Raw genomic sequence first — 26,965 nt, 5'->3', positions numbered from 1 at the left:
GATGCTGGGACCAATTATTTAAATACACAGGTCTATGGGGCATCATTTCAGATTCAAGCCAGGACAACCATTCACCTACTTTGTCTGGTTCATCTCATACCTCTGCGGTTACCTTTGGGGAGCACAACTTGTCCATTTTAGTGCCTCTTCACCGATGTGGGATTCCCCTCTGTACGCTGTGAATACCATTGGTTAATAAAGAAACTGCCTTGGTCTGTTGATAAGGGAGAACTTAGCTAGGCAGGGAAAACTAAACTGAATGCTGGGAGAAAGGAGGCAGAGTGAGGGAGAAGCCATGTAGCCCCACCGGAGACAGACACTGGAGCTTTAGTCAGTAAGTCACAGCCACGTGGCAATATGCAGATTAATAAAAATGGGTTAAATTAATATGTAAGAGTTAGACAATAAGAAGCTAGAACTAATGGGCCAAGCAGTGATTTAATTAATACAGTTTCTGTGTGATTATTTTGGGGCTAAATGGCCAGGAACTAACTAGCGGCTTCCCTACAACAGTTCACACTCTCTGGGAACAAACAGAGAAAGAAGATAAGAGGCTCTTTAGCTGTGTGATGCCTCTGGACTTTATACCCAGTGTGTTCTGCTCAGATGGCTCCTACTTGTCGCCCCCTGTCCCTGTCTGTCTATCTGTCTGTCTGTCTCTGTGTGTGGTGACAGGGGGTCGTTATTACCTCTTTTTGCCCACTGACAGATCTCAGTGCCTGGCATGTAGACACTGGTTACCTGAAGGCTATGAATACCACTTTCTCCTAGGAACTCCCATCTTAATTTGCTTGCTGTTGTTATGATAAACACCCATGACTGAAAACAGGTTGAGCAGCAAAGGTTTGTTTATTTCATCTTATATATTACAGTCCATGAAGTAAGGAACATGAAGAGGAAGCCACTCAGGAATGCTGCTCACTTGCTGGTTTGCTTTCTCACACAGCCAGGACTGCCTGCCCAGGGTGTTAGTAACTAAGAGGGCCAGGCCCTTCTCCATCAGGCATCAAGGAAGCGTCCCACAGGCTAGTCTGATGGAGAGGCATTTCTCAATTGTGGTCCCCTCTTCTCAGATGACTCCCTCCCTGTGAGAGTTAATCTTGATCATCTTCTTTCTGTGTGTGCGTGTGAAGAGCTTCTACATTGGGTTGAGGTGGGTGGGGTCCTGAACTGAATTATAAAGAGAAAGCAAGACTGACCACGTACATTCATCTCTGCTTCCTGACTTCAGCTCATCTTTCCACCATGATGGACTGGGGACCCTGGAACTGTGAGCCACACGTACCCCTCCTTCCTTAAGTGGCCTTTGTTGTGTATTTTGTCAAGCAGCAAAGCAAGTAATTAAAACATTTCTTGACCCCCTCCCCAGCCTGTTCAGGAGCCAGCACTATGCCAGCTCCCTTTGTTTCCAGTGTTGACAGTGTGAGCTGCCATGTGGGTGCTGGGAACCAAATCCTGTCCTGTCTAGGAGCAGCCAGTGTTCTGAACCACAAAGTCACTCTCCATCTCTTGGCTTGAGGAGATGTATGGGCATGTATTATTTGTCTGGTGTCATGTGTGGGGGCACGTGTTATGAGGGCGAGCCTGTGTGTTGGTGTGTTGGAGGCCTGCAGATAGCATCTGGTGTTTTTCGTGGTGGAATGGTTCGTTTCCACCTTCTGTCTTGAGGCAGGGTCTCTCACTTGAACCCAGAGCTCACTGACTTGACTATTCCTCCTGTGTGCTTGGATTATAGATAGACGAACATGTAGGGAATTGGGGATTAGAACTCCCTGTCTCTGAGACTGAGTCCCTGAACCATTTCTTCAGCCTGAGGGTCTTGCTTTGAACACCACCTTGGGCAGTCTTCAAAGCCTTGTCTGGTGCAGCTTTTCTTAGTGGCCAGCAGAGGGCAGAGCTGGCTGCTTGCTTGCCCAACTGACATCTAAAGATGTGGTTGACTCTTGGCTGAAGTTCCTAAGTTCTGGGCATTTTGTCCTTTGTACCTCCTTAGCTGATCCCTAAAATGCTGCCAAAGACATGGTTTGAGATGTTGGTGTCCTGTGTGTGTGTGTGTGCGCGCGCGCGCGCATGACCCAGCACTCCTGTATGTATTCCTTCTCTTGTCTGGCTAACAGCATTATTCCCTTGATGTTGAACAGATGCCAGGCACTGGTAGGCAAACCAATTTCACAGAGAGTCCCTGTGTAGCTGTCATTACTCCCCCACCTGAGGGGGTGACTTGGACCATCATCTTTTTAGGATGCCAAGATACTTAGTTCCTGGGAACGAGGAGCTGTTGGGTACTTGTGTGAAGGAGATCAGGAGCCAAGTGACCTTCTGTGTGGTCACCACTGCATGGTGGCTGGCCTGTGAGGAGGATGCAGGGTTTGTGGTATGCAGCTGGAGGTAGGTTAGCTAGCCTTGGGAGGAGCAGGCCCTGTAAGGGAGCAGCCTTCAGGCTGCAAATGTAGAGGACTGGGGGTGGAGAAAGCTATGGGGGACATCTTCTGCTCACACTGTCAGCATCTACACTTGGATCAGAGGAAGGTGTGCATGCTCCCGAGCCTCAGCCCAGGGGGAAGGCTTTGCCATGGCTCTACCCATGTCAACAGCACACATTCACCCAGGATGTCACGTATCCATGGCTTGGACACTTCAGCTGTCCACTTCCTATAGCTCACAGCCTGGCTGTACGGGCCGCCAGTGAGAAGAGGCCGGAAGCTGTCAGCTTAGAGCGTTCTTACATGAGCCATTACCAGCGCTGGGCCAGCACGCACCACCGGACCTGGAGTGGCTTTGAGGGCCAGCAGAGAAGGGCATACGACTGTTCGCTCTGCAGATGTGGGCACACAGGCCCCGAGCTCTGTCACCAGCCTTGTGAGTGCTGTAGCAGGGCAGGTGCGTCTTTCCGTGGCGTGTGTCCTTCCTACTGCCCAGCCGATGGAGCAGACACCCCTGTGCCACCCTGCTTTACCCTTCCTTCTCTGATCCTCCTGTCCACCCACTGTCACGTTTAGACTCGATGATTCCCCTGCCAGTATAGTTCATCATCAAAGCACCAAATCTGGCTTCTCTGTTCCTCTTCTCCCATTTATCTGTAGCTAGCCTGCCCACTGCCTCTGACTCCTCCAGCCTGCCCCAGCCTCGGCTACCTCCGCCTCCTAATCTACCTCCATGCTCCCTTCCCACTTAACCATTGCCTCCCCAGCAGCAGCCAAAGGGTCCCTCGGAGACACACCTCTGCCACCAGTGGCTTTGCCCATTCTTAGAACAAAAAGGCAAACTCCAAGGAAGACACAGGATGATGGGACTGGGCCCTGCAAAGAGGACACAGAACACTAGGTGGCCCCATCTCTCTGCAGGGATGGCAGAACTCTGTGCTATCCCTTGCCCTGGGGATACCTTTCCAGGACTTGTTTGGCTAGTTTTCTCAGGCCTCTGTTCCCTGAGGTCACTTCTTCTGACTAGGCCCACCTCTCCTCCAGGGAGGCTCCTGATTTCATAGCCTGCTTGTGAGTTACCCAGGGAGTGTATAAGCAAACCAAGGCTTGTTTGTTTACTCTGCTTTTCTGGGAAATCACAAGTTTGGGCACAAGGTGGATGCTCAGGAAGTCTTTGATGGATGGGTGGGTGCACCTATGAATCTGCACTTTGTAAGGGGCTTGGGCAATGTGAGAGGGAGCTGGTCCTCGTGTGGACTTTTCCTGTGTGTGCCCTTGTCCTCGCTCAGCATCTGATTCCTGAAGGTATACCAGTACTGACCATGCTGAACCTGTCTTTCCAGCCCTCCAGGGCAGCAGCCTTAGTCCCCAGGGCTTCCCTGAGTTGGGAAAACAGCTTCATTTTTTTCTAACCCAGGATCCAGCTGGTGCTCACTTAATGGGCATCCATTTGATTCTGAGTGGGGCCAAGTAGGCTGTCAGGTAAGAAGTTTCACAGGTGAGAGGGGGATACCCAGACTTCCTTCAGATCCAAGCTCAGCCTGATGCTTCCAGGCACATCTTAAAAGAAGAAAAATTACTAAATAATTGGCATATTATAAAGCTTGCCCATGTAGCATATAGAGTTCTGTGGATTTTTAGTGGCTGTACAGAGTCAGTAAATGTTAAACCTGAGACTCACAAGAGGAAAATCAGTTCCACAAATATTGAGCCAAATTTGAAGCAAACTTTAATTAAATACTAGCCAGGATGATGGACTCTGGCCAGGACCATTCTGGGGCTCCCACAATCTGGTGACAAGTCACATTTTGCAGAATCTTAAAAAAGGGGAACCCACAAGGCCACCATGTTACCCATCAGGTCCAATCAGGGGCAAGCGTACATTCTGACGCATTTCCTGCCCACATACCTCCCACCCACCTGGGACCAAGCACATCCAGGGCACAACAGCCTCCAGCCCTTCAGGAACCACCTGTTCTCCTGCAGGGGCCTTTTTTGTTTCGTGGATCTCTAAGGCACAGTAATTGAAACTTACAACGTAACACTGTCCTCACAGCATGTCCCCACAGGCCAACTTAGAGCATCCTGAGCATCTAGGGTTACCTTAAACCCTGCACCCATTTGTCTGTACCCTCCTGTGCTGCCTCTACCGTCCTAGGTAACCACAAGCTCCGCTCTTATGCTACGAATGCATCTTCACAGTGGGGGCAGAGGAGACCCCATTGGAAGATTGTCACAGCTGGCTTCTCCCACACACGTGTTTCTCAAGGCCTGTCACATAGTGGCTCTTAGCATTTCACTGTTTTGTTTAGAAACAGGCTTTACTATGTAGCCTAGGGTGGGCCCAGACTCAGGCAGTTCCCCCCTGTGGGCCTCTGGAGTGTGGGGATTATGGGTAGAATTATGTGACGTTTGTCATGTGATGGGTGTCTGGGTTGCTTGTGCATTGGATCACCGTGAAGCATGGTCCACAGCTAGACATGGAGTGGAGGGGGTGAGGACTTTCTATTTTTGCCATGTTGTCCAGGGAGCTTACAAAGGAGGGAAGTGAGACTTTCACACATGGCTTCTGAGGCTGCGAATTCCTTGGATGGGGGACTTCACAGCTCCCAGGAGACCACATCTTCCCAGTGCTTGACTTGCCCTGGTCTGAGGTCTGCAAATGAGCTGCTCTGAAGACTCTAGGCTCTCCCAGGAGGGGTGAGGGGCATAAGCTGCTTTGAATTTATTTATTTATTTATTTTTGGAACCTGAGCCGTCACCTGCCCCAGGTGAAGTCTAAGTCTTCTTTCTTTGACTGTCCCCTGGGCAGCTAGGTGACATCATGGTGCCCGCTCCACTGCAGACCCTTGCTGGACCTTCCTTTCCTAGCTTCTACTCCTGAGGAGGGGAGTTGCTGCTCATTTCCAAGCACTCTTAGAAAAGTGAGAATGGTTCATTAGCACCTTCAGCAAGGGGCGAGGGAACCTCTGTGGTGTTCCCTCTTGTTTCTGGTCCCCTCCGTTTCCTTAAAGGTGCTAAGGGAAACTCCCTGGAAGGCGCCTATACACTCTTCATGGGCTGAGGACCCCAGGACAGGGCAGAGGGGGAGCGCAGTGCCCCACCGGCGGCGCTGGCCACACATGCCTTTCCATGGGGATAGGTGACGGTGGGGAGACTATCCCCTAGAAAAGGGTCAGGGAATGAGCTGCCTAGAGTTGCCTGGATTGGCCTGGAGAGTGCCTTCAAGAGAGGCACCGCCCTCGCCTCTGGGCTCCTCCTCTCCTGAAGGCGGGGGGGGGGGGGGGGGGGGGGGATGGGGAGAAGGAGGGCGTTGGGACGCTTTCAGTCCTAGGGCACCAGGTATGGGGTGGGCGGATCATAACCCGAGATCCAGCCCCTACATCCCCCTGGCCTTGTGCAGTCCAGGTATTCGAGACCCCTCCCCATCACCACTCATTTTCACTCCTAGCTCTGTGACGTCATGATCCTCGCGTGGCATGATGGGAGAATCCTAATGTTTTCCAACAGATGCTCCAAGAACAGCTTTCAGATTAAAGCAATTGCAAGAGCAAAGATTCTCCTTTTTCCCCTTTTTTTTCCGGGGGGGTGGGGGGAGGGGTGGGGGGAGGGAGTACCCCCAGACATTCCTGGACATCTCCCCCAGCCCCAAGCACGCTATAAACACCGATAAGAAAAAGTTTTTATTTCCTGGTTCAACTTTTTTCTCCTGGAATATAAACTGAAGAATGGGAATAAATACGAATAAATAACAAAGCGAGGCCGCGCACGCCGGGATGCGCCTGGCTGCAGCCTGCACGGCTTTTGTCTCCCCACCCTGAAGCCAGCCCAGGCGTCCTCCTCCGTTCCTTCCCTTTCCTGGTCCCTTTTGCTTTTCCTTTTAAAAAAAGACGCCCCCTCCAGCCCCCTTGCCGGTGACCTTGGCTGCCTAGGATGCTCTGATTCCGTGCCTCCCTCCAACTTGGCCCCGCGCCGCCTTGCCCATGGCCGCATCCGAGGACGGCAGCGGCTGCCTTGTGTCGCGGGGCCGCTCGCAGAGTGACCCCAGCTTCCTCAGCGACTCTTCAGCCACCTCTACGGACGCCGGGGAGAACCCAGGTACCGGGCCGGGCGGGGGCGGCCAGGCGGGGTGGGGGGGAGACAAGAGGCAGGTGGCATGGGGACCGCTTCCCTACGCGCCGGAGCTCCCCCGCCTTCACGGAGAACGGCCAATTCAGGCGCCACCAGGGTCCGTGGCTCCTGTCCCCATCACGGGGGATGGGGGGGGGGGGAGCTGGGGCGCTTCGGAGCCCTTTGTCCAGAGAGGAACCGCTTTGCCGGGTAGAGCTGGGTGCTCTGCAGTATGCTCTGTTCGCCGGGTGCTGGGCATCGCATCCCCAGCAGGGGCTTGCTGCCCTGGGGTGCAGCTGACTGCCCAAAGGAAGGGTCCACGGGCCACCTCCGCCCAGGGTTCGTGCTTACTCTGCCCTCTATCCAGGCCCTGTGTTCCTGTGTTCTGCACCCCAAGGGTCAGGGTAGCGCTGCACTGCTGCGGCCACCGCGCCCAGGGCTGTCACTGGACACCAGGACTTCAGCAAGGCCTGGCGCACCTGGGCACGCCCGCCTCCCGGGACAGGTGTGCTGGACAGAGCTGCTGTGGGGAAATGAAGGGTGTGTGCACCTGGCAGTGCTGGGTTTCTTTCTACTCTGTGGGCTTGTCCACTCCTCCACACCCAAGGCAGTGTGGATTGTTTAGGTGATAAACAGGTTATAGAGGCGTCTATGCGGCTTGATTGATGACTTTCCTGGGACCAGGAAAGGCCTAATGAAGCAGGAGGGGGTGGGCTGTGTGCTCCCTGTCACCATGGAGACGCAGGAAGCAAAGTGATCATTAAAACCTTTCTCCACCAGAAGGCAATTTTCACTTCTCAGGGAGAAGTCAGAGCTTCTGAAATGGATCTTAAAAAAAAAAAAATCAAAAATCAAAGCTGGTGCACGGTGTCAAGTGAAGGGGCTGGGGGGCTCAAGTCTGTGTCTTCATGAAGCACAGTTCTCACAGATGCTATTTGCCTTCCTTTGTAGACTTTTCTCTAAATGCAAGAACCCCTGAATGGGGACTTAATGCTGTTAAATGATTGTTAAATGATGGCATTAAAGTTGAGATAATCCCAGGGGCCAAGGAAGGCTGACTTTGTGGGGAAGGATTCCACAAGACCTATTTGCACTACCCAGAAAAATCCCCCTTTAAAAGTGGCTCTGTGGATACCTGGACCTGATATGGAAATTTTAAACCATAAACCCACCCAAGTCTTCCAAGATGCCTTTGTTAGGACTTTGACACAATGTCAGTAGTCACACCAGGTCACATGAGTGTGCTAGGGGAGGGACTCCCTGACTCTGCCACACCTAGGAGGGCAACTTAGTTCCCATGGAGTTTCTATGGCAGCAAGCAGACCCTTAAGTCACCAATGAAACCTTCCCTTAGTCACCTGAGAGGAAACACCAGAGAGAGATGGCTTTCCCACTTCCTGCTATGGAGATGAGTGGTCCCTTACCAATAATCCTCCTGGCTCCTTTTGTCTCCCTGGCAGTTAAAAGAGGCAAACTTGAAATGGCAGTGATGGAGGACTTAGCTTTTGGCTGTCCCTTAGTTTATGTGTCTGTGGGTGGCAATGGTAGGTTTGGCAGGTGGCTGCTGCCCATGCAGGAGGGAGAGAGGAGGAGGAGGGTTCTGATGCCCATGGTGAACTTAAGTCGCAGAAGGACGTGTGCTGGAGTTGTTGTCTGGTTAGAATTGTCAGAGTGGACCCACGTGAGCAGTCATGGGAAGTGGGAACCTAAAACGTGTATAAATCCCATGAATGGTGGGCCAGGTCATTGAGCATCCGTGGATTGTGTTCAACAGTTCTGGCCAAGAAGAGTCAGAATCTTTGTTTGGAAGAGACCCACAGGTCTGAAAGAGGAAGGGTGGAGGGTGTGGAAGGTACTTGGTTACTCCTTTTGGTGTGACTTCCTAAATTGTGATGTCCTGCCTGATTGTCTGGGGCCTGCCTTTTAGAATTCTATAAGTGTCTGGATAGGCCTGCCACCCCTTCACCCCGGTGTGATCTCCCACACTACACGTGACTTGGGGGTTCCAGAGATTCTGGTGTTCTAGGGAGTTCTTGCCATAGCTTTTGATATGGCCTTCCATTGGGGGTCTCTTCCTCTATGTCCCTGCTGCTCTCCCTGGGGACTCCTGATGCTGAACCCAGACACTCACTGCACAATGGTCAGCTTCAAGAGCACAGAAGAGTTGCCTCCATCTGTCTGAATTCCCTGTTTTATAGAACAGTGCTAGATTGCTTTTATCTCACCCCCACACCTGGCATTTTTAAATTCAACAACATCCCTCATAGTCAAAACTTAAAAAAACATTCTTGGAAAGGTAGCCTTGAAGGTGCCTGGCGCCTCTTTCCCCCATGAGTGTTGTCCATGGCACCCTGCTCCGATCATCCCTCCCTGTTACAGGTCCTTATGAACAGAGAACAACCACTGGGGTGTGCCCTGTTGGGGAGTCTTCAGCATATAGCTCTAATGGCCTTGGCTGTGGGGAGCTTGTCACATGGCTGTGCCTATCTCTGTTGAGAGGACTCATGCCCTGGGGAGACATAAATGCATGTCTAGTCCTTCCCCGCTTACAGAGGACCATTGGCAAATCTGCATGGAATTCTATCAAAATCTAATGTGATACAGCCAATGAGATGATTGGGCTTCCTTACAGAACATGGGTGAGTGGCTACTTACAGGAATGTGGGTGACTAAAAATCAGCTACCAGGGAGTCTCACCCCCCGGCCTGGATGAGACTGTCCACTCTAGCATGGGTGGAGCTCCTCGCCCAGCCTTCCATGCGCTTATATGCCCTACCACTGCCCAAGACCCCCATGTCACGTGAGTCTGGGGCAGAATCGTGTATGATTAGCAGGGAAGTAAAAGAAGGAGCGCCTGGGGTCTCAGGTGGGGGTTCAGTAACTCTCCCACACATCCTCCTATGAGAGAGCCTCCACAGCCACTAAGCCTGATCTCAGGGGTCTTTGCAGACAGTCCCAGCAGATGTGTTAGAGACGACAGCCGTTGTCCCCAGAGGACAGCATTTTACAGTAGCCTCCCCTCTGAGTGGCCGTGTAGTGATGTCCTAAGGAAGGCGTTTTCTAGTTTAGCTATGAGGAGCTGTGCTGTGTCCAGTGTTTACCCATCATGAGCAACACAGTGGTGAGAGCATACGCTGCCTCATCTGATGGATAGATGCCAGCTCACGGGATGTCCGGGCCACGTTTGTTATCCTGATGACATTGCACCTCTTGGTCGATATACTGATTCACACTCCTTGTGGGCGCTCCTTGCACAAACTGTGGTGGTACCCGCTGCCTAAAACCTTGCCAACACCCCAAGCCACGAACACATTTTCCTTAGCACGCAGAATAACAAATGGGGTCTTGTGATAACTTTTGGTTCCTTGATTGCGCTGAGCACATTAGCGTGTCTTTCCTGTAATCGAGTTCTCAGCATCCCCATCTATGGCACAGACTGGGCTGCAGGGCTAACGTTATTTCCCCTAAGTCGGTCCTGCTTGTGTGTCGCTGTCTCAGCTCCAATCATGGAGCTGCGTCTGCTCCTGGCAGGGTTCTCTTTGTAAGTTGTGCTCTGCACCCAAAGTGGAGTTAGGTTTTCTTCCAGAGTGAAACCTGCAACAGCCAGGGAGTGCTCCCATGAGCATCCCTCTTCCCCAAGGCTCCCCTGGCTTTCTCTCCTTGTGCCCCTCCCCTCCTGCCTCCTCCTGTCTTGGCATTTCCCTCTCTGGCCTTCTCTCATCTGCGCTCTTTCCTCCTCCTGGTGTGTTTGGGTTTCTTTGTACTGTTCTCCACCTCTCCTTCTTCCTCTTGCAGATCATCTCCTTGGGCTCCAGATGCCAGGACCACAGGCCAGCCAGCAGCCACCCATAGTGCTTTTCGAGTGTTTCCATGTGGCCTCAGATGGACTTCCATCTAGGCTTTGCTTTGCAGACCTAGACCAAGACCATTGTATAACTAGGCAGGACCTCTGTCCCGTCTTCTCAGCTCAGTACCCTGTTGGTGGTGATCAGGGTCCTCTCTGTGTGGCAGGGTCACCTGCGCACTATAGGGCACTAAGTGACCATGGCCTTTATCCTTTAGTACCTGATATGGTTTGGGATGGGCCAGGTGGGAATGAGCTAGGAGGATATTGCAGTCAGATGTCTTTCTTAGGGACAGATCACCTTTGCCTGTGGCTCAGAGAAGAGGGGATACTTAGAGGTCTCTCCTCTCCAGAGCTGCACCCTAATGTATAGACTTGGCCCCAGATTCTGGGCTGGTGTGCCTCTGTCCTCCTTAGCCTGTTCCTCCGCAGCTCAGCAGAAGCCACAGCTGGTTGTGGTATTCCCTTCACCACCGTCTCAGCATGTGACAGCAGGTCTTGACACTTTCTTCTCCCAAAGCCCATGTCCAGCTGCCCCTGGCCTTCTGGAGCTGCCCCTGGCCTTCTGGAGCTGCCCCTGGCCTTCTGGAGCTGCCCCTGGGCTCCTGGAGCTGCCCCTGGGCTCCTGGAGCTGCCCCTGGGCTCCTGGAGCCCCTCACTTGTTCCAGGTTTTCCTGCTCTGGTCTGAGCCTCCCTTCCCACCCCCGAGACAGCCTCAACCTTCTCTCTCTCTCTCTCTCTCTCTCTCTCTCTCTCTCTCTCTCTCTCTCTCTCTCTCTCTCTCCACAGAGGGACAGAAGGGCAAGCCTTCTGGCATGCTGATTGGCTGTGGGTGCTCCTTCACCTCCGACCCTCAGTGGGTCCTCTGTCTTGGGTGGTGAGGACCATAGACCAGCACAGCCTGCCTTGATCGTGGCTCTTTCTATGTGCATTCCTCGAGTGTTCTCTTCCTCTGGAGTCCTGAGTTCTGGGGATCTCCCTCTGGCCCCTTGCAGAGTGTCTACATGTTTTAATTAGCAGTAGAACTATGCAGTAATTACCTTGTCATCTTCTTTAGGGTTATTAAAAACAAAAACTACATGCTGTACAAAAAAAAAAACAGAGTTTAAAAACTCACAGTGTTTTCTGTTGATTATGGAAGTTCGGTGTGTGTTTACACGGAACGTGTTTGGACCCTTCTGAAATCCCTTCCCCTGTCTCTCACACAGAAGCCAGTGACCATGAGGAGTCCTCCGGGTGCTGCCCATGGCTGGTTAATGCTAGTGTATTCGATGCCAGTGTGGGAGAGCACTCTCCCTTTCTGTCCACTTGCTTCTCGATCTCACAGCTCCCGCCTTCCTCTGCACCACACCATTGATTGCTATCCATTTGATGGACATCTTGTGATCTGACCATCACCATAGCCACCAGTGACAGGTGGCATCTTACTTCCAAATGAAACTAAGTTAAGATGACAATGGCGTGTCCCCACTTGCTTCAGTCACTTTCCAAGTGCTTGGTGGCCGTGTGGTACTGTGCTCTGCATGTTGGGGGCTGCAGATCTAGAATATTCTAGTCTGCACACAGCTTTCCTGAGCAGTGATACTCTGGCCTGGAGGCTCCCTGAAGGAAGGACGTATATATTTTCTCTTTAGGGTCCTCAGGGTTGATTGCCAGATATACCAGTATGTTTCGGTGGTCTTCGGCTGTCTTACTGGAGAGATTCTCAGCTTTCCTTGGTCTGATTATGTCATCCTTAAGGGGAAATTCCTAAGCACAAAAAATTATTTACATGGGATTAATTTTTTTCAGTTCAACTAGCTTTCCAAAGTTCGACAGGTAACATGCTAGGCCATTCTGGATCTTCTCAGCAAAGAGAACAAGGAAATCCAAAGAAATCCATTGCCTGGGGGTAGATGGACTTTTCTGCATGCTGGTTTGCTGTGTACAAGTGTTACTTTGGGCAAGTCTCTTTTCTTCTTTAAGGTTTAGTTTCTTTTAAAATGAAGTGGGTAGCTGGGCTCCCAAGTTCAAAGTCAGCCTAGGTAACTTAGAACTTTTTTTAAAATTAAAAATTGAGCCCAGCTATGGTGGTGCATGCCTTTAATCCCAGCATTTGGAAGGCAGAGGCAGGCGGATCTGTGTGAGTTGTAGGATAGCCTGGTCTACAAAGCAAGTTTCAGGACAGTCTCCAAAGCTACAGAGAAACCCTGTCTTGAAACCGCCCCCTTCCAAAATAAACAAAACTTGAAAGAGGGCTGGAGAAACATCTCAGGGTGGAATACTTGTCAAGTACGAATAAGACTCCAGGCTCTACCCTGACTACTGACGAAAAGGTATAATAGTAACAGTCATTATCCTAGAATGGGCAAGGATTGGAGAATTCTGTTAGTCCACAGTAAGGACATTTGGGGGCGTAGTTATTAGACTTCCCCACATTCCATTGACTCCTGGAACAATCCCATCTGTCATTAACAAGTTTCGGGAGACTGTGAACCAGTAGGAGGTTGGTGGGGAGCTTAGGATGGAGAATGTGTGGTCCATTCCAGTCACCTGGTGCCTGGTTCTGTCAGGGGTTTAGGAACAATGCCCCTTGGGGTCAGGGACTCATCTCAATCAATGATGACAGGAGCATGGAGGAAGATTCAGGTTCTTTTCTGGATTCTGGTCCTCCATATGTCAAAACCACATGACGTGTGGACAACTGACTTTCAGCCATTGGATCCAATGGCTTTGCCATTACCTCTGTGCCCTTGCTGGGTCATTCTTCACAATAACTTTCTTCTGTATCCCGGCCAGGACCTTCCTTGAGTCCGCACTTTATCCTCTGTCTTAACAGCTATGGGTTCTTTGTGAGTGAGGTTTAGATGTGTCTTCACAGGTTAGCTTTTTGTGACTAGCTTGTTTTTATATTTTGCAAGTGTATCGTGACTTCTAGGGAAGGAGACTGCTCTGGAGATGCAGGGAGGGTGTCACAGTGCAGTCTGAAACCTTCAGCACTGGAGCAGATGGGTGTGCAGGCTGGGATGTCCTGAGCTGCTTCTGCCCCTGGTACAGAGTAGATGGAAATACCACAAGAACGAAGGCAGCTTCCTTCTAACTAAGTATGTGAGATACATTATTCTTGGCTTTGAAAAGTTTTTCCGTCCCATACCCTCCAACCCATCTTATTTAGTGGCCCAGCTGTAGCTCTACAGGGTTTCAGAGGCAGGGAAGTAGCCTGTTGTAGAGGTGATCACTTCTGCAAAGTAGTGGCCCGGTAGTCAGTCTGTTTCAGAAACTGTCTTGGTGGTCCAGATTTCTATGGAAGATGCTGTTTTAAAGACTGACTTGTTTTGACATGGTGGCTTAAATAAATGAGATCAGGGCCTTTCCTGAGGCAGGAGAATGCCTCTGTAGCCATCATACAGTGCTCCAACTGCAGAGACCAGTGAGCTTTCTAGGCAGATGAAGGGATCAGGGAAAGGCAGAGGGTGCCAAATGTTGGGTGTGACTAAGATTTCTTGGAACCCTTCCGGTGACATCATCCCTGTACACCTGCTTGGCCAGAAGGGCATTGAATGGCCACTCCCACCTGCAAGGGCTATTGGGAAGTGTAGTTTTTGCTTTGAGTTTGATGGTAGAATAGTACAGTGATGCCCCTAGCAGGAGCAAGTACAGGGCTGAGGGTGTGGCTTAGTGGTAGAGCGTTTCCCTAGCACCTATGAGGTCCTAGCTTTGTTTCCCTGTACTACAAAGAAAAAAAGGGGGGGGACAGTACAGAAGAAGTGAGGGTGGGACTGAGTAAGAAGATTCAACTAATCAGCTATGATCCCAGCCCCATAATTCCTACTGCCCACTGATGAGGGAGGGCCTAGCCCATTGTGGGTGGGGCAACTCTGGGCTAGTGGTCCTGGTTCTATAAGAAAGCAGGCTGAGCAACCCGTGGGGAGCAAGCCAGTAGGCAGCACCCTCCATGGCCTCTGTATGGGCTCCTGCCTCCAGGTCCCTGTCCTGCTTGAGTTCTTGTCCTGACTTCTTTGGTGATGGCTTGTGATGTAGAAGTGTACTCTGAATAAATCCCTTTCCTCCCCAATTTGCCTTTCAGGTCCTGGCATTTTGTCACAGCAATAGAAACTGAAAACTTAGACAAAAAGAAGGAAATGTGGGATATATGTATACTGTGTGAAGATATGTTGATGTGATTGGTTTAATAAAGAGCTGAATGGTTCATCGCTAGGCAGGAAGTATAGGTGGGACTTCCGGGCAGAGAGAGGAAGTAGGAGATGAGTCTAGGCTTGGGAAAGACACCATGGAGACACAGAATGAGTGGGTACACAGAGTGGGAGAGAGGTAAAAGCCACATGGTAGGATGAAGATTAATAAAAAATATGGGTTGACTTAAGTTGTAAGGGTTAGTCCTAGGCTAAGGTCAAGCTTTCACAATTAATAAGAATGCTCCATGTCATTATTTGTGAGCTGATGACCCAAAGAAAAATCTGGCTACTAGAAACCCTAAGACGCATGACCAAAGCCAACAAGTCAAGACAACCGATGGCTGAGACTCAGTCAGCCTTGTGCAGAGCTGCTGAAGGTTCCACCTCTTACGGCTGTGACTCAAGCTCTTCTTTGTTAACACACATCGTTTGCATATGTACCTGGTGGATGCTTATCCTACCTGGTTTGCATGTCCTACCTGGTGGGCGCATCAATTAGCTTTTGACAGTGGTTGGTTGGCAGATGTATAATGGCTTTCCCAAGAAATGAGGAGAGGGTAGGAGCTGTGTCTGCACCACTTGATAAAGTATTGCATTATTATACAACTGTTTTGAATAGAACTCTTTTCAAAGTTGTCCAAATATTTTACTAATGAACCACATTGCTGGTATTTATTATTATTATTATTATTATTATTATTATTATTATTATTATTATTATTCCTTTGTGTTCTTTCTTGGACATTTGTATTCACATGCAGATAAGAATCATCCTAAGGATTTAATTAAAGTCAGGAGAGAGGTCATAATTTCCACCCCTCCCTAAGACAGACGCTTACTTCTATTTGGAGGGGAACCGTGGCTTAAATGGAGCTGATTCTGGGATTTATGTGTTTTTCGGATTACATGAGCTGCTAGCTTGCTCACCTTCTCTTGAGACTTCTGTGCAAAGGCCTGGCATGTGCTCACAGCCCCAGCATTATCTCTGCTCCTGCTCTGAGGGGTGTGCCTGCACCTCCCGCAGCCTTTACCGTTCTCTTACACTCTCTGTGTAGACAGGGATAGGAGTTCTCTGTAGAGAAACCCAGATTTTGCATATGCCTGGCAAACACTCATAGACAGCTATGTCCCCAGCTCTTATGAACTGGTTTTGGTGCGCACGTGCGCGTGCACGTTTGTATATGTGTGTGTGTGTGTGTGTGTTTGCATGGAGGCCAGAGGTCAACATGGGTTATCTTTCTGAACTGCTCCTCTCTCTGTCTTTTGAGACGGCTCAGTCACTGAACCCAGCATTTATGGATTATTTGTATGGTGAGCTGTAGGGACCCACCCTCTTCCCCTGCACTAGGACTACAGGTGTATGGCCTCACTCAGACAGCTTGTCTATGTGGATGGTCAGAGAAAACTTGGTGTTGACTCTCTTCTACCTTGGGGGTCATCGAGATCCAACTCGGGGTCAGACATGTGCCCTCATCTGCTGAGCCATCTTCCAAACCCCTTCACAAACTTTGAAAATTGACACTGTTCTATCAGTAACGTGGTATAGCAACAATTAACATAGTTTTTCCAGTATATTTGGTATCATAAGTCTTCTAGAGAGGACTTAAAGCATCCAGGAAGACAGATGGGTTCTAGGCAAACCAATACCATTTGATGTTAAGGACCTAAGTATCGCTGGATTGTGGTCCTAGATCAATCCCTATGGAAACCCAGGGAGAACTGGATAATTTTTAAATCAAATATATTTTAATGGAAATAAAAGATGGGCCTAAGCCATTACTAATGCCATAGTGGCAGATAATTGAAATACAGAAAGATTCCCGAAGGCATTTCCTGGAAGATGCGTACGATGCAGGCACCAGCGCAAGGCAGACACTGTTGCCAGTTATCACACTGCTCCGTGGTCCTTTGATGGTCGCTTCTCTGTCAGCTGATGTTTCAGTGAGCGTGGTGAGTGGGGTGGGTGCTGTGAAGAAGGCCACACAGCCTAGCGTTTCCCTATCTGAACGGCGTGTTCATAGGTAAATGACAGGCTGTGTATGTGATGCAGCCATACACTCTAGTCTACCCACTTTGGTCTCGGCCCTTCTCTGCGATGTCACAGACTTACAGAAGTACCCCAGTACCGCAGTGACCTTCAGTAACATGCTTCCAGTCCTGGGGTGTCTGTTAGCTGATAGGTTGGGTGATCTATGAGGGCTCAGATGTGGCCGTTCTCCATGCATATATCATGTATGTCAGGCCTGTGGTTCATCCCAGTGTCTGTCTTGGGAGGGGTGGAAATAAACACACAGGATCTTTCAGGGTCAACTGTAGCATTTGCTTCGGCAGATTCTATTGGAGTTGACACATGGGCCAGCTTAGGCCAAGGGCAAACTGTCCAGTGCATGCCTTTGATGGTCACAGGGAAATGCTGATAAGACCAACTGGGACCGCGGGCCCCGTCAGGCTTCCCTGCAGGCCTTCAGAAAGCTTTTCTGTGGGCTCCTGTTGTCAGGTCATCTTGGGGGGTCTCTTGTTATCTCTGATGGGGAGCACCTTGATGTTAGAAGTCAACTGGCCAGGGCCTGAAGGATACAGGCAGGAACATAACCTCTGGGGTCAGATACCTGTTTTCCTGTTGACTCGTTGTGGGCAGTCTCTGAGTCTTGGTTTCCACACTTGCACAGTGAGGGTCACTTAGAGTAGGGGTTACTTAGAAGACCAGTTTGTCTACTGAGGACAGTTCCTGGGACCCAGGAATAGCCCAGGCCCCATGAGTCATCTTCAGCCTGTCCTGTCTCCAGGTAAAAGCTTCCACTCAGGTCTGGAGAGTCTCCTATGAACCTTGGTGTGTGACCCAGAAAAGCTGTGACCCTCTGCATGCCCTAAACTTCCAGATGCTCCAAACTCCACGAGTCACTGGGATTGCTCATGGCCGCCAAGGAGAATCTAGCCTCCCTCAAGGAATTCTCAACTCCACTTGTGCAGCCTGCTGCAGAATGGGTGCACAGGGGACCCCTCCTTCAAGGCACTGGCTCTCATTTTCTCAGGAGAACCAGCACACCAAGGTCAGAGGATGAGTCACAGGGCAGCTGGGGCTCCAGGCTGAGACCGGCCCTGTTAACTGCGAGCCCCATGGGTTCTGAGGTTCCTGCAGGCTCCAGAAGCAGTGCCTATATGCAGGGTCTTTTGCACTCTGCGCTGGCCGCTTTCTCAGAGTCCTCACTGTGGCTGAAGTTGAACTTTAGGGAAAAGTCTGCTTTTTTTCTCCTTGGTGTGACGGGGAGCAGTTGGGGAAGTTTGCTGACACATCACAGGGCCTTCTCAGCATGCTGCCCTGTGCTTTAGTTGGCCTGGTCTGGCGGGCTCTCTGGTGGATGGGAGGAGCCTGCGTCCCTTTTGTCAACCTTGGCAGCTAATGTGATGTATCTGGTCCCTTAGATAATTATTCCAAGTGGTGTGGATCTGATTTGGATGTCTCTGACATCTTCCTAGTCTTCCCTGCATATTCTGGCTTCCTTTATCTGAGGTTTATGCTGCCCCAGGGCCAGCCCTCAGCATTGCAAACACCTTATCCTTGCTCAACACTGAGCCTGAACCGAAGGTGCAGCCAGTGGCATTTGTCCCAGTCACCCCTTCTTAGCTCTGTTCATAGTGACAAAGAAAAGCAAAACAGAAGAATAAAAAGAAAATTTGAAAGGTTAAACTGCCAGCTTCATGGTGACCTGAGGCTAATTGGTGCTGTTCTGCTGGAAATTCCGGGAGCTGGCGAAACTGGCGGAGGGGCTCGGAGCATGGCTTAGCACTCACCGTATTGCTAAAACAGGCCCGCACATTTGTGGCTTTTAAAAACGAACAGATCCCAGTTTATTCCAGGAGGGTGTGCACCGAGCAGCTGTTCTCCTGGGGGAGGGTGTGCACCGAGCAGCTGTTCTCCTGGGGGAGGGTGTGCACCGAGCAGCTGTTCTCCTGGGGGAGGGTGTGGACCGTCTTCTGACCGTGTTTGTCTTTCCCTCTCTGCTGCTCTCTTGGTGCTGGGCTTGAGCTGGTGGTCTCATCTCAGTGGCCTTTGACAGGACCCTTTCCTTCAGCATCCTTGGTCCTTGCTAGCATGTCACGGGTGACATTTCAGGTCCCAGCGCTTCTTGGAGACAGGACTCGGTAGCTTTTCTCACCATCTAGTGTCTCAAGGAAGAACAAGGCAGATACAGATAGTAGCGGCGACACTGGGCTCACTGCACGTGTGGTCCCTGTCCTTCTCCCTCCAGCACACTGTGAGCCAATTACAGGACCCAGCATGCTGCAGGCGGGGGGCATGTGCAGTGAGCAAACTCACAGCCCCACCTTCATGCAGTGGGTGGTCTAGTGGGGGGTGGGCTCTGGCAGGCTTGGCACAGGCGGCGAATGTACCACAAAGCTAGAAGAAGCCTGTCCTGTGCTACATAAGGAGGCACAGAGGCCAGCATGCTCTACAAGCTGGGGGAGATTCCAGGGCCGGGGAGATCAGTGAACCAAAAGGCAGGTTGGAGAACCATTGCAAGAGGTCAGGGCAAGAGAAATGTGCTAGGCTGAGGGACGATCACTTGCAAAAGCCCCACGGGAGGAGAGAGCTTAGGGTGTCTGAGCAACTCTCAGGCTCAGTGGAGAGATGCACAGTGTAGTGGGGAAAAGAAGCCAGAACCTGGCTGTGAAGGGTCTTCTTGGGAGAAGAGATGGTCCCCTCTAAGCAAGAGCATAGAAAATCAGGGGTGTGATCTGGAATGCTTCTTCATGCTGTATGCTGTTTTATTACCATTGATTAATACAGATGCTGATTTGGCCTTATAGCCAGGCAGAACAGAGCCAGGCAGGAAATTCAAGCAAAGAGAGAGGGGAAAAAGAAGGCGGAGTCTGGGAGATGCCAGCAGCTGCTGGGGAAGCAAGATGTGAGGTAACAAGCCACGAGCCTCTTTGTAAGATAGAAACTAATAGAAATGGCTTAATTTAAGTTGTAAGAGCTAGTTAATAATAAGCCTGAGTAATAGGCTTACGAGTTTGTAATTAATATTAAACCTCTGAGTGGTTATTCGGGAACTGGCAGGCAGGAGAGAAACCTCCAGTTACAGAAGTGCATGCTACTTTGCATAAGCATGGCGGACGTAGTGAGTCTGCCCAACGTATTTCCAAGACCTTCCTCTAGTGAGAGACTGGGTAGCTGTAGAGAGAGGAGGGTATGGCTTGGACCTGAGCTCACAGGGCAAAACGTCCAACTCACAGAATTTCTGACATGCCTGTGAGAGGATTGTGAGTGTGACTTGTTGGGAATAACAGGGGACAGTGTATCTCCTGGCGCATCTGTGTGATATTTGGGCACACTAGGGTGAAGCCAAGGGCTTTGCCCAGCTTGAACATGGGGGTAACTGTGGGGCATGAATCCCACATGAGTTTCAGTAGTCTTTCTCTTAGGACAGGAGTAGAAGAGGCTAGTGACTAGACAGGCTGGGTGTCCTGTCCTGGGAAGTGATCATTTGGACCACAGTGAACTTCGGGGAGCTTAGGCATAGATGTTGGATAAAACGCTCCTGGAATGTGGGGCCAGAATCTGAACACACTGAGTATTGACTCTGCTTCTCTATCCAGGACAGAGGGAGATACCCTTAGTAACCTATGTCTTGCCCTGTCCCCTTCCCTGGGTTTTTCGGAGCATCCAGTAGTAACAAGGATGATGTCACTGCATCTAGGCTGTGTGACATGGAAGCATTTCACCCTGAGAAAGTGCATTGCCCTCAGTGGGACTGATCTCATCAGATGAGCCCTTCAGAAGGGACAAAACTCTTCATGGGTTTGAGATTGGAGCCTGGCATGGGCCACAGACAGTGACTTTGAAGTGGGAGGGGCCTGTGTGGGGAAAGAAATATTTATGACCCCTATTGCTTAGCATGGCTCCTGGTGGCTGTTGACAGAGACCATGGCCATAAGCAACCGAGTTTTGACCCAAGTTCCAAGTGGGTGTGAAACAGACTCTTCCCAGGTCCCCTGAGAAGGCAAACTGCTACCTTTTACTTCAGCCTGGGATGCCTCGGAGGAATTCCCAGACTTGAGAGCCCAGGCTTCTGTCCGTAGAGCCATGGGCTGGTGCGTGGTTGCTAAGCGCATGTCCTGTAGAGGTGAGAACTAACAGGAGGAGTGGCACTGCCCTCCCTTCGCATGGGAAAGTTTGAGGTCATAGGGTAGAGTGGCAGAAGAGCAGCCATTGCTGTCCCCCAGCTGTTGACTCAGTCTTCGTAGCACACACAGGATGTTTCTCCCAGCTTCGCAGACCGAGTAACTTAGAGTTTCTATTGCTGTGCAGAGACACCTTGACCACGGCAGCTCTTATAAAGGAAAACATTTCATTGGGGCAAGCTTGCAGTTTCAGAGTCCACTGTAGCCGGGCGGTGGTGGCGCACGCCTTTAATCCCAGCACTTGGGAGGCAGAGGCAGGCGGATCTCTGCGAGTTCGAGACCAGCCTGGTCTACAAGAGCTAGTTCCAGGACAGGCTCCAAAACCACAGAAAAACCCTGTCTCGAAAAACCGGAAAAAAAAAAAAAACAGAGTCCATTGTAGTGGGGCCATCAGTCCACTGTTGTCATGGTGGGAAGTATGACAGTGTGCAGGCAGACACGGTGCTGGAGAAGGAGCTGAAAGTTCTTCATCTTCATCTGCAGGCAATAGAAGGAGACTGTGTCACACTGGGTGTAGCGTGAGCATAGGGGACCTCAAAGTCCATCCCCAGGGTGACTGTGTGATTATTCAGGTCTGGGTGGCTGGAAAACTAAAGCTCAGTCTCCTTTTACACAGCTCTGAGCCAACTCTGTAAAGGCCTCAGCTGGCTTGAGGCTGGCTCTTGGCTTTTGCACTCTGGTGAGGTTGCCGTTGGCTCCTGTTTTGGAAGTTGTGACTGCGTGAAGGGCTCACAGAGGTGAGGGACATGGTGCAGGTGTTGACTCCTTATCCTGTGCGTCTGCGAAGCTCTCACAGAAACAGGAATGTCCGAGTTAATTTCTGTCCTGAGTTCCACACTGAATTCCTAGCCCTTGCCCAAACTGCTGTTGATGCCAATAACTCACTTTTAATATGATATGGTTGTGGGTGATGAAGGTATCAGCCCCCCCTTCTTCTCTGGTCACTTTTGGCCTGGTCACTACTCAGCTCTGGCTTCTTACCTTGTCCCCTTTACCCCAGATTTTGGTGTGCATACCCCCTCCCATGGTTCCTGCAGGTTTTCTCTGTGAGCATGCTCTGACCTGTGGAATTTGGAAGATGTTCCAGCAACATCTGTGACTACATCTGGCAGGCAGTGATGATGGACAAAGATGTGTCTGTCCTATGTGAGATGCCAGCATCAGGAAAGACCAGGGAAGCTTGGGAACCAAAGCTGAGCAGGATGTGAGAGGACATTTGAGATGACTGATAATTGGTTGTCAACATGACAGGATCTAGATAACTTAGAAGACAAACATTTGGGCATACCCCATGATACCCACATCCCCACACCTGTCTTCAACTTAGCTGCACCTTCATTTTTAATAAGTTTCTGTCTGTCTGTCTGTCTGTCTGTCTTGAAAGTTGTATGTTGGAATTTATAAAGAAGGAAAATCTCTTTGGCTCATGCTTCTGGAGGCTGTGTCCATGAGTGTGATGTTGCAGCTGCTCAGCCTTCACTACATTCAGGCATGGCCAGGGCACAGCATGCTCACCTTGGGGGTGATGCATGGCATGTGAGCCAGAGAGAGTTTTCTTTCCAACAGAGGTACTCCCGGGGGGAGGGGCATGAAGCCAGGAACAGGCTAATCTTCTCACTCATAGCATTTCTCAGGTGTTTAGTTTCTTAAGTCTGCTCATGGGGACCAAGTTTCTAATACACCAATTCTTAGAGGATTCTATAGTGATATTTTATTTATGGTTTAATGATTAAAGCTTGCCTGAAGATTGGAGGGTAAGACTAAGCCACTAGAGGCCAGGCAGTGGTGTCACACATCTTTAATCCCAGGATTTGGGAGACAGAGGCAGATGGATCTCTGTGAGTTCAAGGCTACCCTGGGCTACACAAGATCAAAATAGAAACAGATCCAGGTGGTGGTGGCGGCTCACACCCTTAATCCCAGTACTAGGGAGTTACATGCCTTTAATCCCAGAACTAAAGGGAAATATAAGATGGGAGGAGACAGAGGCTCAGGGCTCAGTCTGTAGTCACCAACCTTGGTAGAGGTAAGACTTCACTAGTGACTTGGCTGTTTTGCTTTTCTGATTTTCAGCTTGAACTCCAATATCTGTCTCTGGGTTTTTATTAGTCATGCTACAGGATTCAATAAGATAATAGCTTGGTTGTCTATCCTCTAGTTTCTATCTTTCATCTATAGTCTATTTATCATCTCCCTACCAATCTTCTATGTGTCTCTGTATCTTTATATCATCTATGTATACATCTTTGCATATATGTATCTATTATCATATACCATCACCTATCTACTACCTACTATCTACCTATCAATCATCGATCTACATAAATACCTGTCTGTTATCTACCTCTATAGAACCCACGCAGATCTATAGCTGTGTTATCTATCATTTATCTATCTACATACTGTATGTCTTTCATACATGTGTCTTATCCATCCATCATCCATATGTCTACCATCTATGCATGTATGTTTGTATATGTCTGTCTATACTCTGTCTGTGTATTACCTAGGTGTCTGTTATCCACTGATCAACCCATTGCATTTTTTTACAAGCCTACCCAGTTGACATCTTGTTCCAAGTGACAGGGAAGTCCTTACCTCTTGAGGGCTTCACTTAGAAGTTTGAAACTTGAGGGACCACTTCAGGGCACTATTCTCTGGGGATTGTCTCCTTCCCTTCCCCTCTCCCCAAGATTTATTTACCCTCTCCACTTGCCAGGCACAAAGCCCTTGGGAGTTCCGAGCTGTGCACACTGCCTGGCAGGGTGACCCCTGGTGCACAGGGGAAGAATTGGGCCAGTCAGTGTGGTGAGGAGAGAGGTCCCCTCAGCTGTGGCTCCCCTCGTCTTTGTTCTTGGCTCTTAGGCAAAGGCAGCTTTGTGCTTCTCGTGGACAAGGCTTGCCGTTGAGCAGGCCAGGGACACTGTGGAATAGCAAGCAATGGGGGAACTGAAAATTAGGCATTTCACAGAAAGAGAGCTTCCGAGAGCCGGCATGTGAATGGAGCTTTTGCCTGGGAGCAGGGCTCTGAGCAGCCACGTGCAGGAGCCTGGCCGGAGCTGTGGGAGAAAGCAGCCCTGTTCTTAGCCTTGGTCTCTTTGGCAAAAGCAACATGGATACAAAAACACACAAAGTGAGCAAGAGTATCGGGTCACTTCCCTTGGCTTGTCATAGGCTCCGAGACCTGCCTATGGATGAATGCGTTCTGGAAGATTCTCCACAGCTCTTCAGATGTGGAGCCTGGGGGCTGCGGTGGTGAGACTGAGGGAAGCTGGGATGAGGAGGAGAAGCAGCTGGCTGCAAGGCATTATATGTGTATATGTGTTATGATTTAACATGAATCGTGTGTTTAGGGTCTTGCTACATAGTCATGGCAGACCCAGACGGGCAGTCTTCCTGACTTAGTCTCTCCAGTACTGCGACCACAGACATTTGCCACCGTGCTCAGCCACCCATGAGTCTTCTCTTTCTGGCATTGCCCAAATTTCCTGATCTTTTGCCGCAAAGTCATTGTAATCATATAGAAGCCACCATCCTTGCAACATCTTCTCACCTTCCCCCCGTGGCAAGATGTGTAGGGCAGGAGTCCAGAGCTGGAGGAGGTCCTGCCCATGCCATCCCTCGGTGTCTGTGTGTGAGATAGCACACTCACTCCTGTCTCCATGGTGTGGCGTTGACTGTCATCCTCCATGTTTCCCTCTGCTGTGTGATTGGCTCTCAAGTGGCAGGCACATGACTTTGAAAGTTTCTTCCAGAATGTTCGAGAAAACCTTTGGTAGGTGGTTGCTTTCTCTAGGGAAGATGTTGATCTGGGTGGAGGTCTAGGTCTCCCAGGGCAGGTGAGGCAGGCCTGAGAATGGGTGCAGCCCGTGATGCCTGGCGTTCCCTGTCAACCTGATAGACTCTAAGATCATGTGGAAGACTGATCTCTTGTTTACATTAACTAAGGTGGGAAGATCTGCCATTGTTGGGGGCACCATTTCCTGCCTGGGAGAATAACAAGACAGAGTCCAAAGGAAGCCAAGCTAGAGAACACTTGGGATCAGATCCCTCATGTGTTATTCGGGGCTCTGAATTGAGCGATGCACAAAGTGGATGGGCCCTGGGCTTGCCTTTGTACTCACCGCCTTTGACTTGGGGTCCTGGTCATTTCCTACTCTGTAGGTACTGAGAGGAATGAAGTTGCTCTTACCAGGTCAGAGAGCTGATGGCAGTCTTTGGGACAGAATCCAAATGTCACCTGCGTCCCCATGCCTCGTCACCCTGTTACAACCGCATATTCAGTCGCAGGGAGACCCCCATGTACCCCACCTTTTCCACCAGTTTTTGGGGTACCCCCAGCTGAAACTTCCCCAAGGCTTTCCATAATGTGCCCATAGAGGACTGTGGAAGCTGATGTGGGGGGTGGGTGCCTGTGGGTGCTGCCATGCAGCAGGAAGAAGGAACCGTCTGACTCTGGATGACATAGGGGGTGCTGAAGTCACAGCTCTGCTCATAAGGGAAGGCTCTGAAAAACGGCTGGTTTGCAGGCTGTCATGATACCTGGGTTCGTGTGTCAAGGAGGGTTCTCTGAGTTAGTGAAGAGGATATTCTCGGGAGCTGCTAATGATGCATTTAATTTTAATAATGAAGGACCCATGCCCACAATTTATTACTTCCTGTGGCTTTAGACTGTGGCTTCTGGGGTGGTCATTGTGTGGAGGTTAATGGATTGTCTGATCAATTATTCAGAACACACAGACGGAGTTTTTTACGGAAGCGAAGATGTCACAGTCACTGATACTTTCCCAATACTGTTATCATTTTGGATTTTTACAGCATATTTTCTTCACGGTAACCACTCAAGTGGATGCTGTTACTGAAAAATGTCGAATCTCGATGTGTTTGCTGGGTTTGTGGACAGCTGTTCTTTGTGTTCCATAACTGTTCAGTCCAGAGCTCTTGTGGTTCCCTCTTATGACCTGTGAAATATACAAGGTGGACCCTGAGTGTGTGCGTGAATCCATGTGAGAATACAACACAGGCCATTCACAGGTGTGAATGCCGCCTGGGCCAGAACCACGTGCTTCTTTTCATCCCGGAGGGAATGTGTGTTGTGCTGACAGCTGCAGCTGTCCTCAGTGCAAATCCCGCCCTCCTTCACTCGGGTTTATTGTTGTTGTTCTGGTTTGGTTTGATTATTGGTAATTGTAATTTTAGAATAATATTTATTTTGTATATGCGGGAGGTGTGTAAGTGGGGGGTGTTTGTGTGTGTGTGGTGTGTATGTAAGTGTGTATGTGTTCAGAGGTTATGTGTGTGGGGTATAAGCATGTGAGTGTGCGTCTAAGTATAGTGTGTATGTAAGTGTGGATAGGGAGTATATAAGTGTGGTGTGTGGGGGGCCTGATGGTGTGTAAGTGTGTGTCGGATGTGTGTATAAGAATGTATGTAAGTGGTGTGTGTGTGTGTATGTGTGGTATTTATAGAGCCCAGAAGAGGGTGTTGGATCACTTGAAGCTGGAGTTACAGGCAGTTGTGAGCCAACCAGTGCAGGTTCTGTGAACCAAACTCAAGTTCTTTGGAAGAGCGGCCACTGTTCGTCATTCGCTGTCTCTCCAGCCCTTGGAGTGCTTTTGCCTTCTTCCTTTCTGCCGATTTTCCTCCCCCGCCCCCGGCATCTTCCCTCCCTCCCTCCCTTCCTCCTTCCTTCTCTCCCTCCTCTCTCTCTCTCTCTCTCTCTCTCTCTCTCTCTCTCTCTCTCTCTAGATGGCTTCTCATTATGCAGCCCTGACTGTGGTGAAGCTCACTGTGTAGCCCAGGCTGGCCTCAAGCTATGGCAGTCCTCCTGTCTCAAACCCCTCCACCCAGTGCTGGGGTTAGAGGTGTCAGTCACAACTCCCAGTACAACTAAACAGAGCTAATAACAGTGTTCATCTGTTGGGTGATAGTGGAGATAAAATTACAACCAGAAGCGGGGACCCTTGAATATAGTTCCCAGCCCAGGCTAGCAGTGACATTGTCTCAAGGTCAACAATGCTGGCTAGTGACACTGATGGACTCAGTACTCAAGCAAGTGGCCAGTGCTGGCCTCAGGGCCGCCTTGCCACCCCATGCTGCACCTGCTGCTTCTGGGTTTTAGTGGCAGAGCTGAGCATTTTCACCGAGGTGTCTAATGCGTCTGCTCTCTGACCTTTACAGGGGACATCACAGCCTACTGTTCTTACCTGCCACACTTGGGACACCCG

At 50.2% G+C, this 26,965-nt stretch overlaps 1 protein-coding gene across 2 annotated transcripts in view; it reads left to right on the top strand.

The window, feature by feature from the left end:
• Phactr3 (phosphatase and actin regulator 3) overlaps window positions 1-26,965 on the top strand; it is a 201,617-nt gene that overhangs the window by 15,639 nt on the left and 159,013 nt on the right. The window contains exon 1 of one of the 2 annotated variants that reach the window (XM_057780691.1): window positions 6,040-6,521. The exons of the other annotated variant lie outside the window; for it this stretch is intronic. Coding sequence (XP_057636674.1) covers window positions 6,407-6,521 — 115 coding nt within the window. The 5' untranslated portion in view covers window positions 6,040-6,406. Of the gene's footprint in view, window positions 1-6,039; window positions 6,522-26,965 lie in introns of those variants that run through there. 2 annotated transcript variants of the gene reach the window in all.

The sequence above is a fragment of the Chionomys nivalis genome, chromosome 9 (genome assembly GCF_950005125.1).
Source record: "Chionomys nivalis chromosome 9, mChiNiv1.1, whole genome shotgun sequence".
NCBI classification, from domain to species: Eukaryota; Metazoa; Chordata; class Mammalia; order Rodentia; family Cricetidae; genus Chionomys; species Chionomys nivalis.
The sequence above is the reverse complement of the archived record's forward strand: the minus strand, read 5'-3'. Positions and strand labels throughout refer to the sequence as shown.